Source organism: Chenopodium quinoa, unplaced genomic scaffold, assembly GCF_001683475.1.
Source record: "Chenopodium quinoa cultivar QQ74 unplaced genomic scaffold, ASM168347v1, whole genome shotgun sequence".
Taxonomy (NCBI): Eukaryota; Viridiplantae; Streptophyta; class Magnoliopsida; order Caryophyllales; family Amaranthaceae; genus Chenopodium; species Chenopodium quinoa.
Genome location: NW_018742418.1, coordinates 9727092 through 9740901, shown reverse-complemented (window position 1 = coordinate 9740901; position 13810 = coordinate 9727092). Strand labels below are relative to the sequence as shown.

At 38.0% G+C, this 13810-nt stretch overlaps 1 protein-coding gene and 1 pseudogene across 1 annotated transcript; both read right to left on the bottom strand.

The window, feature by feature from the left end:
• Nucleotides 1–344: 344 nt before the first annotated feature.
• On the bottom strand, nucleotides 345–5487 carry LOC110713453 (annotated as a pseudogene).
• Nucleotides 5488–11222: 5735 nt separating this feature from the next.
• LOC110714690 (protein MAINTENANCE OF MERISTEMS-like) lies at nucleotides 11223–12254 on the bottom strand. The gene is made up of 3 exons (XM_021893222.1): nucleotides 12217–12254; nucleotides 11598–12162; nucleotides 11223–11517 (listed from the first exon to the last, which is right to left on the bottom strand). The coding sequence occupies exons 1-3, from the start codon at nucleotides 12252–12254 to the stop codon at nucleotides 11296–11298; spliced, it is 825 nt and encodes a 274-aa protein (XP_021748914.1). The 3' UTR covers nucleotides 11223–11295.
• Between the last annotated feature and the right edge of the window lie 1556 nt (nucleotides 12255–13810).

The following is a 13810-nucleotide window of genomic DNA, read 5'->3' as shown; positions in this document are numbered from 1 at the left end:
AAACCATGAATTGTAAGGATTTAGAAAATAACTTCGTATAAGAAGAGTGCAACTAGGCGCATAGCTGCTATTTGTTTGGGATGCATATAGGAGGGCTAATTGGTAAATTCACTTAATTTTTGTGATTTTTTATTGCTAAAGAGCCTACAGTGGTATTTTTAATGTACTATTATACTTACCTTGGTATTTTTAATGTACTATTATACATGTATTTTATAACTAGAGTATAGGTTGTTTTAGTAGTACTATTTATAGCCATTATAGGTAACACTGGTATAATATTTGTACCGCTAAAAAAAAAAATCACCACTCTTTTGTCTTATAACTGCTATGTACTTGTCATGTAAAAAGTAGTTCTGTGCCAATACTTAACCATAAGACTTGGGTTAATTGTTGTTGCTAGGACAACCAAGGAAATTGCAGAAACTCACGATAATAATGAGTCTAAGAAGAGGCAAAGTTACCAAAGGCCTAAAGTTGAGTGATAATATCTATACTCCATATGTTTTAACAGATTAGTTTTGATAATGTCTCAAAAAAAAAAAAAAAAAGGTTTTGATCAAAATTAATCTTTTAAATTCCAGACACAACAAATATAGTACTACGTATAACAAATTAACAATCATATGTTAATCAATAATGAGTGCTCCAATTCTCCTGACATCAAGATATGCTTTCCTACAGGTAATATCCTCTTTCCATGCTCATTTGCAAAGCTAAGATGTTCACAAGGATCAACCATGAAACTCACATCTGTCGATCTATGTGCAGTTGTATGGATACGGCTAAATCCAATAAGTTGTTTTCTAGGAGCACCTTCAACATAGCTAGACGCTTTTGAGTAAAGCATAACAACATGGCTTCCGTCCATATGCCCGACATTCATTACAGATAGCTGCACATTAAACCTTAGAGCATCACAAGACAACAGCTCGTCTGTAGGAACATAACCAATCCCCACTTCTGTTTCATATAATTTTCTTAAGGTACCGCTAGCTTTACTAACTAGTATCATTTTATTTGGTGCTGATAAAAACATGTATGTGTAATTTGTATAGCTCAAACCATGTCCAAATTCATATACAGCCTCTCCTGTATAGAACCGATGTGTCCTTCCAGGATATAAATGAGAAGGATCAGCCCGCATGTTCATGTTGTTCATATGTATCTTGGTGAATAATTCTGGATATCAAGTCATTGGCAATCTTCCACCTGTTGGCAGTCCATACCCACGCAAGAATTAGAATCAAAATGGGTATTAAGAAACAAATAATGGTCCCAAGGAGCAACAAAAGAAAAAATATTCATCCGTAATCTTTCCTAACTTCAAAACTATGAGTACGTCACAAACTGGAAACCAGGATCGGACATCCTTCCCCTAGGCCCTAACCCCGAATAGTTTACTACTCGTACAAGAACCCAATGAATGCATAGCGAGAACTGATAGGAGAATTGCTTGGCTAATAACTCAGTTTTCAGCCATCTCAGCTTCAAACGTTCTTAAGGAAAGGACGAAAGAAAAATGGGAAGTTAGAAAAGGAGAAAGGAAAAACCACCAACTGTACCAACATTTAAATAGGAAAGATGACAATTCTAATTGCTAACCTGGATTATAATAACCAAAGATTACTTCAGCGAGTGCTTTGCCACCGGCTTCACCAGGATATCCAACCCAAATAATACTAGCAATGTGTGAATCTGCTTCAGCAAAAGAGAAATCTAGGGGTCCACCACCAGTGAGGACTAATATTATGCGTTTTTTGCTAACAGAAGCAACCAAAGAAATAAGTTCCATCTGTTTGCCAGGAAGTAAAAGAATAACTCAGTCTACATCTTCAGTTTCTTGGGTCAAATCCAGCCCAACAACTAAGATAACATAATCAGATACTTCAGTGACATGGAGGGCTTCGTTAAACATTGAATTGGACTCACAAGCCACATCCAGGCATCCGCTAGCAAAAGTTGTTTTCTTGATGTATGTTTTTGAAACCCTCAGCATAAGATTGCATATTGCATGGAATTCCTGAATCAAGCAAAATAACCGTGTAAGAACATAAATGGGGGCAATGGGCACAACAATGCATAATATTTATGCCAATAGTTCATGCAAAAGTTAATACGTAAAAAGGCGAATTAATAAAAGAAATAGTAACAGGGATTTTATTATCTTAAGACTATCTCATTAGCATTGAAAAGTCAATGTACTCTATGATGAGAAGGATCAGACCTGAATATCCACCCCTTGATCAAAAGGGCTTGTAGAATTTGCACCAGGACCAATGATGGCTAATGAAGATACATGATCCTTGTTTAAAGGTAAGAAGTTGTTATCATTTTTGAGAAGCACTATGCCCTGCCTTGCTGCTTCCAGAGCCAGTCTCTGGTGCTCTTTAGTACAGACGTCTTTGCTTCCCAATCTTCCAAACATCCACTAAAGGGATCCCCGTTAAATAGGCCCAAGTGGAGCAGAACAGGGAACAGGTTTTTAAGAGCCCGGTCAATATCTCCCTCCTTAAGGTTTCCTTGTCCAAATGCAGATTGAGTATTATAAAGCATGTATGTTCCACAGTTTATATCAACTCCAACAGGTGATTATCCATCCAAAATGTTATCAACACCAACAGTTGAACAAACAACAAACAAGATGTCAAGAATCAGGATGTATACTCGTCCTAAGAGAGCAAGGCAAAACTTAGAACCTGCTTTAAGAGCTTCTGCTACTGCATCTTCAGGGGATTTAGCATAAAACTGATATTCATAAATTGTCGCTACTGCATCACAGCCTGAGGCGATAAATCTACAATCAGGAAAATCATAAGCCACATACTCAATTTAGCATTTGGCAGGGGATGACTGACAATCCTTATATGGTGATATATAGCTTACTCAATGCTCTTACCCCATAAATCCCCAGTCCTTTCGCACTTTCTGCAAAAGATCTCCATTTGCACATGAAGGTACCCCATTGATACTAGTGCAAGGACACATCAAGCAACTTGCTTTACCGTGTTCAACACAACTCTTGAAAGGGGGTTCGTAGGTATCCTCCATATCTTGCTCAGTAATCTGTCATATCTTAAATATTAGCCACAAACTTAACCAGCTAATAATTTATATAGATGTTTTGAGAGGGAAAAGTACAAAAATAACAGGAAAGCAAGATAAGAAAGAAAATTCACAGGGACAACACTAAAGACAGAAAATCATATGCAGAGTACTTGAAAAAGAGCATGATCTACTGTTTAGTAGAAGCAGGGTGATTCAACAGAAACAACTAAAGAAGCGTACATTGAACCCTACATAATGTTTTACAAATTATTCATGAACATAGATTATTGTACATTCCTCTTTTCAAGCTCTAAAGATGTTCAAGCTCTAATTATTGCATTTTAATGTGAAAGATTAAACCATTAGCACAAGATCATCTAAGGCTTTCTCATCAACAGTTCATTTCTCAACCTCAAAAGGTTTATCTACAAAGCAAATATTTCAAGCCTGAGATGATCAACATGAAAACTAGTTCACTTACAACTCTATCCAAGCAGTTTTGTGCATACAGTTTCCAAGACCTTTTTGACTGCTTGGCTAATTCCACTAGTTATGTTTCGCACTGCAAACGAGTATATTGTATACAACAAACTTAGTCACTCGAATCACACAATATCAACCCACAGCATATTAAGCTTTTTACATAATACTCCAAGAATTTGTCATAAACAAACTTAAGCTCAAGAGTAAAAAATCTACTAACAACACAATTTCCATCACAGACATACATATAAAAACGTAATACTAATACACCCTATCTCTAAAAGAATTTCTTATTTGAATGATGATTGTTTTTGCAAAACAAGTCAAACCAAAATAAATTAGAAACAGGGAGTATTATAAAGATGCGCCCAAAGGGTTTCAAAAAAATTACCAGTCTTGTAGTCAAGCATATAAGCAATCTAATCAGTAATCACGAAAATAGATCATAGAGCATCCTTCTTTCCAAGCTCTAAAAAATGAGCACGAACGACTTTAAGTTCTGTTTATTGCATTTTACTAGGAAGGAATAAACCAAAACCACAAATCAACAAGGCTATTGCCTTCTTTCACAATAATATACAACCTTTTCCACATCTACAGTTCATTGCTCAATATTAACAAAGCAAAATTTTCAAGCTTGAGATAATCAACATGCATACTAGTTCACTTACACCTCTACCTGACAACAAGCATTTATTGTGCATAAAGACCTCTTTGGCTACTAAAATTTTTCAAGTGGAAATTTCACTAGTTATGTTTCACCCTGATAATAATTGGTAGGTTTGTAAACAATGAGTGTATTATGTACACTAATCTTAGTCACTCAAATCACATAAAATTCAACCCATTGCAAATTTGGCTTTTACATGATATATTCCCGGTGTACAATTTTTTGGCATAAACAATAACTTAAGCTAAAGTTCAAATATTCTACTACCCCCACTCCTAAGGGGTCTAGCGCTAACCCAGGCCGGGTTGACATGTGTGAGGTTTTGGCCTCAATAGGGTCTTCTCCTCATAAAGTATCAAAGTTTCACTACTAACAAAATTTCCACTGCATACATTAATACATATACAATGCTAGAATACTAACAAGAGTAACAACAGGTCTAATAAAGATGCATTGAAAAGGGTAACAAAAAACTACCACAGCATTGAAAGAATATCTACTGAAATTACCCCACTTTTCAAGATCATAAGCTATAAAATGCTTACAGCAAGCAGAAAGCATCAACAACCCCTCCTCATCATCTTCCTCCAACACCTCTTGTTCCCAAAATACCCTTCTCCAAATTCTCCCTCCTCCCTCTAATACTCCCCTTGAAACCCCTTAACAAACTCAACAGCATAAGAAGAAACAACCAGTGGATCCTCCCAGGAATCTCCTGGCCTCTTCCCCATCTGGGGTCCCTAAAAATGTTGACATTGGGTGCCCAGTAAGTCAACCCAACTTGGCCAGCATTGTACAATGCCCTCCCTTCAACAGCAATGGCGGTCGCGGTATCGAACCACAAGCTCCGGTTAAAGGAAGCGGCTGAATTGAGAACTTGTGGGAATACAGTGGCGGATTTTGTGGGCAGTTTGACGCTCTCTGAAGGCCAATTAGTGGCGATTCCATGAAGGGATTCAGACCACTAATCGTAAGGTGGGATTCCTAATCTGGGTATTCCTGTGAAATTGTGGCAGAGGAAGCTGATTTTCTCTTCAAGTGTGGGAAGAGAGACTAGTTGTTGTGATCTGGTTGGGATTGAAAGAGATTTGTTGCAAAATGGGTATGAATTATGAGGTAGTTTACATGGGAATTGGGGTTTATTAAGGTTTGGAGTTGGGGTTTTTGGTGCTGCTTTTACTTTGAGATGAAAGGGAGAAGTAAAGAGAAAGAACACGGTGAAGGTAAGGAGGGAAAATTTTGTGTTGTATATCCCCATTTTGCTTATTGGACAGCACTTTGATAAAATCAAATAAATACAGATGCAAAGAATTGGTCAAATCCGATCGGAAAACCCACGATGAATCGAATCCAAACTATATTTGAACTATATTTGTGGAGATACTACTCCGTACTAATTTGTGACCTGAGCTGAAACCGATGTTAACTAACAATTGATTTGACATGAGACTCTATGACCTGAATGTAGAAACATTTTAGATGCGCTTAGCGGAATTTCAAGAAATAATTTCTTAGCATCTAAAATAGGATCACATGCATATAATAATATGAATCATAAGATTAAGATATTATACCCTTGATGCGTAATTTCCACAAAGCAAGAGGGCGCTTCTTTCTTCAATTAGAGATCTTTAGAACGTCAATTGTCGTTCCTCTAATGTTGGTCCACGAGTAATGAATGAATCTCCACGTATGCTAGTACGGAACAAGGAACAATTCCTTATTGCTTTTATTGGAGTTAATGTGAGAGAATTTTGTGAATAATGAAAGATGTCATCATTCATTAAAGTCACATAGTCATATTTATAATAGACCATCGCAACTCTTCACATAATTGCATCTCTTCACATAATCGCATCTCTTGGGCATTAATGTCTATTCATGCATATTTATTCAATCATATACTCATATGTGTGACCTCATAGGACCGGATTATTATTAGCAGTAAACTAATCGTATTTGTTCACAAATCATAGTTGGTTTCTAGCAAAACATTATGATTACCTAAAATAACCGATTATAATTAATCTCCATATTTGTCCTAATTACAATTAGTAATTACACTTGATCGACGGACATTTCCTTCACTGAACTAGAACTTGCACCTAAATTGATACTAATCGACAACTAATTTGACCAAACTTTACAACAATTTGAACCTGAATTGGCACTCAACCTAATTGAAATCCAAAACATACGAGAACCTATTAACGTGACATAACTTATTACTGACCCAACTCGTGGTGACCCGTAACTCGATTAAATCCCGCAACCTGAAACCAAAACGAAACTAGACATAGTCCTGTCCTATTTTTATCCAACTCAAAACAAGTGAAATCAAAATTAATCTTGATTTTAACTTAATTACAATGGTAAATCATAAAAAAAAAAAAAAAAAAAGGATTCATATTATTAGTAGATTTGTTTTATTAATATATTGATACATTTTGTTCCAATCATATACCTCTTGTTCACAATTATTTATATAGGTTGCATAACATGTTACTCGTAATAACATTTGGTTCTAATAAAATTTAGTCCAATTATGTAAACGGTAATTATATAGTTCTGGCTTGATATATATCCAAGCCGAACCAAAAAATGATCCAACATGATAATCTATTAACAATTACTAAAACAAAACATTACTGACATCATCAACTCTCAAACTATTTTACGTGTCATTCTCACATTATAAATTTTCCCTCCAATTCTATGTGTGATGTCATCAATTATTAATGATTTTTTTATTTTTATTTTTAATCTACACTTTTGACTTCAATGCCCTAAGTGCCTATATAAAATTTAAATAGCCAAGTTTCTCTCCTAAATTATAGTTTCACATATCTAGTTTGTTTGATGTTTGATCGTGGTTTCAACTTTTTAACTTTCCTTAATTGTAAATTATTTTATATCTAATTCTAATTTTCATATACAATAATGTAATGAACAAAATATAAATTACAAGAAAGATTAATTCAAACAACCTATTTATACTACCAAAACATGTCACAAACCAAAGAAGTAACCTATTTTAAATCCACCCCATATCTGATTTTGGGAGTGTTTAAACATCGCCCACAAATTTCTAACTAAAGCCCACAAGTTTATTTAGTTTAACACTTTTGCCCCTTTTTTTAATTTTTACCGAAAACGTTATTCTCTCTCTCGAAAAATGTGGAGTCGGACTGGATCGCCGAGGGACATTGGAGAGCCGAGGGACACTGGAGAGCCGTCATCATCGCCGGAAAGCGAGGTACCTTGCATTTTGAAGTTACGAAATGCTGGCCAGCGGATGGCCTGACCGCTGCCACAACCCATTTCGAATTTTTTTTTAAAAAAAATTTATTTAAAGTTTTTTTTTTTTTGTGGTTTTTTAACTTTGATAAATTTGAAATTAAATATGTGTTAATAATTTCAAAAAAACATAAAATTATGTTTTAATTTGAAATTATGTTTTAAATATGTGTTAATAAAATTATGTTTTAATTTTGTATGTGTAAATTAAATATGTGTTAAAAATTTCAATAAAAAAATAAAATTATTTTTTAATTTTGTATTTGTATAAATACTTTTATACATAATTATGTGTTAATTTTGTATGTGTAAATTTATAAATTAAATGTATTATGCGTTAAATATAGAAATAAAATTTACAAATAAAAAATTTAGAAATTACTTATGTGTTAATTTTGTGTTAAATGTATTGATTTCATCTCTATATAATTCTATGTATTTAAAATTATTTAATTGTTGTAGGATTATGGTGGAGACGGTGTTGATAACAGTGAGATTTTTGTACATGATGGTCCCTTCGAAGATGCTCAACAAGCGATTGATTGGGCAAAACAGGTTGCAATTAGATTTGGTTTTTGTTTAGTAGTCGCATCTCATAAATCTCAGCGGGATGGTAGAATGGATTGCATTTTGAGATGCGACCGTTATTGCAAAAGGGAGGAACGAAATTTCAGTACAACAATTCGGTTTGATACAAAGCGGAAAGGTTGTGGGTGTGAGTTAAGAGTAAAGGTTCGACAACACCAAAGTCGTGACAGTTGGGAATTGAAGGGTTACTTTAAATGGGGTAATCACAACCATAAGATGATAGTGTATGAAGTGGGTCATCGACAATTAAGCGGCCTAAGTCCTGCTGCAAAACTAGTTGTCAAAGAAACGAGTGATGCTCAAGTGAAGCCTGCTAAAATATTAGCATCTGTGTTAGAGAAATTTCCCGAAGACCAGCCAACTGAAGACACATCTACAACGTCAGACAAAAACTGAGGTTTGAACGGTCAGAGGGAAGGAACCCTATTCAACAGCTTCTACACCAGGCACAAGCACGTGGTTACTTGTTCTGGTTTAATTCTGACGAAGAGACATCAGAGGTAACTCATTTATTCCTTGTGCATCCTGATTGTGCTGATATGATCAAGTCTTGGCCATCTGTGATTTTGATCGATTCAACATACAAGACAAACAAGTACAAGTTCCCACTGGTTGAGATGGTTGGGATGGCTCCAACGAACCAAAACTTTCTGAGTGGTAATGCAGTCGTCGAGGATGAGACGATTGCGAGTTATTATTGGGTGTTGGAGAAGTTGAGAAACTACATCAGCCCTAATGTTCAGCCATCAGCCATCGTTAGTGATTGTGAGGGAGGCCTCTTTGCCCCTATAGCGGAGCTGTTTCTAGAATCAAAGCATTTACTATGCACATGGCATATCAACAACTGTGTGAAAGTCAAAGCCTACAACCTTTTCAACAAGAATTTAGATTCAGCAGAGAGATTGGTAAATGGTAAGTGGCGGAAGATCCTGCAAGCTACCACAAAGGCAGAGTACGATCAAGCCTTGGATAACTTCAAGGATGCGTACCAATGGTGCCCGACAATGGTAAACTATGTGATGCAGCAGTGGATACCTCAGAGGAAAAAGTTTGTCAAATATTGGACAAACCAAGTTCTTCATTTTGGAAACAGTACAACATGTAGAGTTGAGAGCGCTCATAGAGCTTTGAAGGACTAGATTGATTCTTCCACCTCTGCTCTGGATACACTGTTCGAGAGAATAAACAAGGCTATTGATACTCAGAAGAACGGCATCAAGAACTCTCTCGAGGACTCTAGACGGAGACATGGCATGATGTATTGCCATTTCATATTTAAGATTCTCCATGGTCGTGTGTCACACTACTACTTGGGTTTGATTCTTAGCGAGCACAACAGGATGAAGGAGTTGGGAGATGAAGTGGCTATTCGGTGCGGATGTGCTATATCAGTGAATCATGGACTACCTTGTGCATGCACCATTCACCGCGTAATTACGCAAGATAAGGCGTCGTTACATGTTGATCAAGTTCATCCATTCTGGCAGACGCTCGTTATTGGAGAGCATGCTGTTCCACAGACGGTCCACCGTGAACAGGAGGAGTTGGAGCAGTTTTGTTCGATGTTTGACCGAGTGTCCTTCAGTCACCCTTCAATCATTTGTGATGCTACCCACGTGCTTCATGACATGTTCAACACGTCATGCTTGGATCACGAGGAGCCTAAAGGGGTCGAGCGACCTAGAGGTCGACAACCACGGCGGAACAGGAGTGCGTTTGAGTACATTCATGGTCGTGGTCGTGGTCGTTCATCGTCATCCAGTCGTAGCCAATCTTCTTCTTCGGTGAATATGCCCGACACCGGTACAATACTTTACTTTAATTTACTTTTTAGAATGTTTGTTTAGTTTACTGCTGACTTTTTAATTGTGTTTATTGATATGTGCAACAAGAAGAATGGATATTGATCAGTTTCCATATAAGGACAAGATCCCTAACATCATCATAGCATACTTGGACGGGTGGAATGATGTGGTTGCGGATGGTAACTGCGAATTCCGGGTCGTGGCTGATGTGTTTCAGATTGGTGAAGACAACTACGGTTTAGTGCGTCAGTTGATGTACAATGAAATCGCCTCAAACCGAGATCTTTATCGCCATGTGTACGTCCAAGACTTGGATAGTTCTCTATAGCGTAGTCGGTGGGGAGGAGGACCTTGCGGCCAAAATCATTGGTTCGACGCGCCACTTGATCTGTTTGTCGTTGCAAACATCTACAAGTGTGCAATCATGCATTTCGGGCTTGGTTTGCATAGTCGAGCTTATTATCCATGTACCACGGTTCTCCTTTGGTGTTCGCATGCGACCGTCACCGCACCGGTAAAAGAGTTAGCAATTGCATTTCTGGGGCCGTCATACAGACATTTCATCCAATTGGACCTGTCATCCGATTTTCCGGTGCCACCGATCATACCTCGGTGGTACACCATTCGCACACCAAGCGTAGAGGGTTGGGATGTGTTGTATTATGACCGCATCCACCATTGGAACAACCTAGCTGCCTTTTAGTTTTTCACACGTATACCTTTTCTATGTAACCTTGTATTTTTATTGCTATTTTTATTCCATTTATTTATTTTTTGTATTCTAATTTTGACTAAATTTGCGCGTTGCATGCACACTAATTAGTATTTGCGCTTTACAAACTAAAAAGATAATGTCAAAATTTAAAAAATTAAAATAATAATGTCAAATGTTACAAACTAAAAAGATAATGTCAAATTTTACAAACTATTATGATAATGTACAAAATGTTCTATAAATAAACTGCCCACAGATCAGTAATCCCTCTATGACGCCCACTGCCACTGCTCAAGGGCCCATTCCAGATCATCAATAACAACTCTGCCTGATGCAGTCATCGTGTTGTCCCTCTCCTGAAAGAGTCTGTGTCCCAGGTGCATCATCTTTCCCATCCACTACACACAACGCCAGACATAAAATTCAATATCGATGTATTATAAAAAAAAAAAAACCACACAACAATAAATGTTTTATGAGACATACCGCATCCACGGCAGTGGGTGGTGGCACATCATCATCATCGGCATCGTCACCATGGTGGACGTCTCTGATCAACATCGGGTGCGAATACCGGTTATACCATTTCATGTAGTGCTAGTCACACATGCTAGTCACCCCACTTGGCGGCCGCCGCAGCTCCGTAGTCCATAGGCGGGCAACCATCGGAAACTGCTCCCACGTGGAAATCATGCTTTCTGGCCATTGGACGACGTACTCCTTCGACGACGCAGATCGGACCGCCTTACTGGGCCATGCTGGTCGAGGAGGGACAACTTGGACAAATCCAAACTGGCGAAAACAACGCTAAGCATGTACGCCTCTACTATCTCACGGTACTGAATCAGTCCCGTGTAAAGGGTCCTGGGTACCCTATTACTAGGGTTCTGGCCGAAAGACATCCAGTTCACCTGCACATTTTTTCAAATTAGTAAGATTCATATAATAAATGCATCAAAATATAAATTTAGAAATAATTTATACACTTTACCTCTAAGGGGGACATCCTGTCAAGCAATAACCGTATCGATTGGAGGCGGTCAACGGACTTCTTCTCGAACCGCGGACTCCACGCAGAGGCACGTGTCATCCCATCCCCATTAGGAACCGGGTCGCGGTGTGGTCGAAACGTAGGAATATACTCGTATATCCAGGTCTGTAATAATGTTAGACATCGAGTAAAACCTGTCGCGTCAGCCCGACTCGAGAATCCTAACTGGCGATACAGATGCGCCAACGTAACCGACCCCCAAGAATATTGGCCTACTCTGTCAGGCTCACACGCGTCAACTATGTCGTGTGGCCTGAGCTTGTTTCCGCTCTTATCTGAAAACAAGGTACACCCGAGAAGAAAAAAAACATATGCAACCAGTTGTGTGTCATGCGTCCTACGTGCAGTGGGGCGCAAACATTGCTTCAAAACGGTTGCGATCTTCACACCGCCGTGATCCCAAACACCAAGCGCCGCGGTGTACAGCGCAGCCCTAACCACCGCCAACAGCTCCGCTAGTAAATCTGTCTGATCCGCATCAATCACAACAGAAAGTTGTTTTCCTCTGCGGGAATCCCAAGGATGGCCTCGACGTCATGCAACATGATCGTCATCTCACCGAACGGAAGGTGGAAAGAGTTCGTATTCGGCTGTCATCGCTCAACGAAAGCCGTGATCGACGTTGAGTTAATCCTATCGTGCATGGTGGCAGGAAGGTGACTCACTCTAGTGCCCCTCAATCGGCCGAGCATCTCGCTCTCCTCCGGCCAAGCGTCTGCTCATCTACATAAAAAGTTACAAGTCTTTTCCTGGGTTTGGCATTTCAAAATGCCCGTATCCAAACCCCTCTCCTGGTCCTCCCAAATACAGGTAGCTATGTGTCCTAGAAAGCTAGGAATCACACTCCCGTCTACAGGTCCCCCAGCCACCTCACCTCTCACCACCCAAGAATCATTAACGGCCCTCGACCGTTTTCTGCTTACCGCAGACACAGTGGACGCAGATGATGTGCCAGATCTACTAACAAATCTACCATCTCTACCCTTACGCACATCTACCCTATGCGTCTCATACATATCATCAAGCCCCTAACTAAATGGACCCTAATCATCATATGGTCCACTCTAATCGTCCACATCCTCATCTGCTTCCTGCTCCTCCTCCTCACCATCATCATCTTCATCCTCCTCAGGATGGTGAACCCGTTCTCTGCGAGTCGAGGCCGAAATACCATGGGATCTAACATGTCTGGGCCCCGAGCTCTCCATTGAATAGTTTCTACTTCTAATAAATTCCATACTCTTCTCCGCACCAGGTCGAAAATGCGATACCTAAATCCATTAAAAAAATTAAAATATATATAAACATAAAAAAAATTAAAAAAAATAACTAACCAAAAAAAAAATCAAATAAACAAAAAAATACTACCAAATTGACATAAATAAAAAAATAACAGAACACTGGAAAAAAAATATAATAAAAAAATACACAGAAGAGGAAATAAAATAAACAAAAACATACAAAATATATATAAACAAAAGAAAAATTAAAAAAAAAATAACTAACCAAAAAAAATATCAAATAAACAAAAAAAATACTAACACATTGACATAAAAAAAAATTACAGAACACTGCAAAAAAAATAAAAACAAAACAAAAATAAAAAAAAATTACCAAAACATACAAAATAAATATAAACAGAAAAAAAGTTATAAAAAAACAAATAAAATACAACAGAATTGGAAAAAAATAATAAAAAAAAAAACAAAAAAAAAACATACAAATAATTGAAAAGGAAATATAAAAAAAACCAACAAATTTGAAAAAAAAATAAAAATAAACAAAAAAATATACAAAAAATTGAAAAACAAAAACAAAACATAAACAAAAAAAATCTGAAAAAAAATACTGTAAACTGAACAAAAAAAACAAAAAAATCTAAAAAAAAATGGAGGGGCGTCCCAGCCAGATGCCTGCCCCACGGCGGCGGCGTCCTCGGAAGACGCCACCACCGTGGCTTTGGCGTCCCGACCAAACGTCGCTACCGTGGGACTGGCGTCTGGCTTGGGCGCCGCCACCGTGGCCATGGCGTCCTGGCTAGGCGCCCCGCCCTATTCGCGGTTTTTTTTTTTTTTTTGAATTTTGAAAAGAAAAAAAATTACCTTGCCACCGTGTGGCCGCCTTCCCTCCGCCTCTTCTGCCGCCGCCTATTC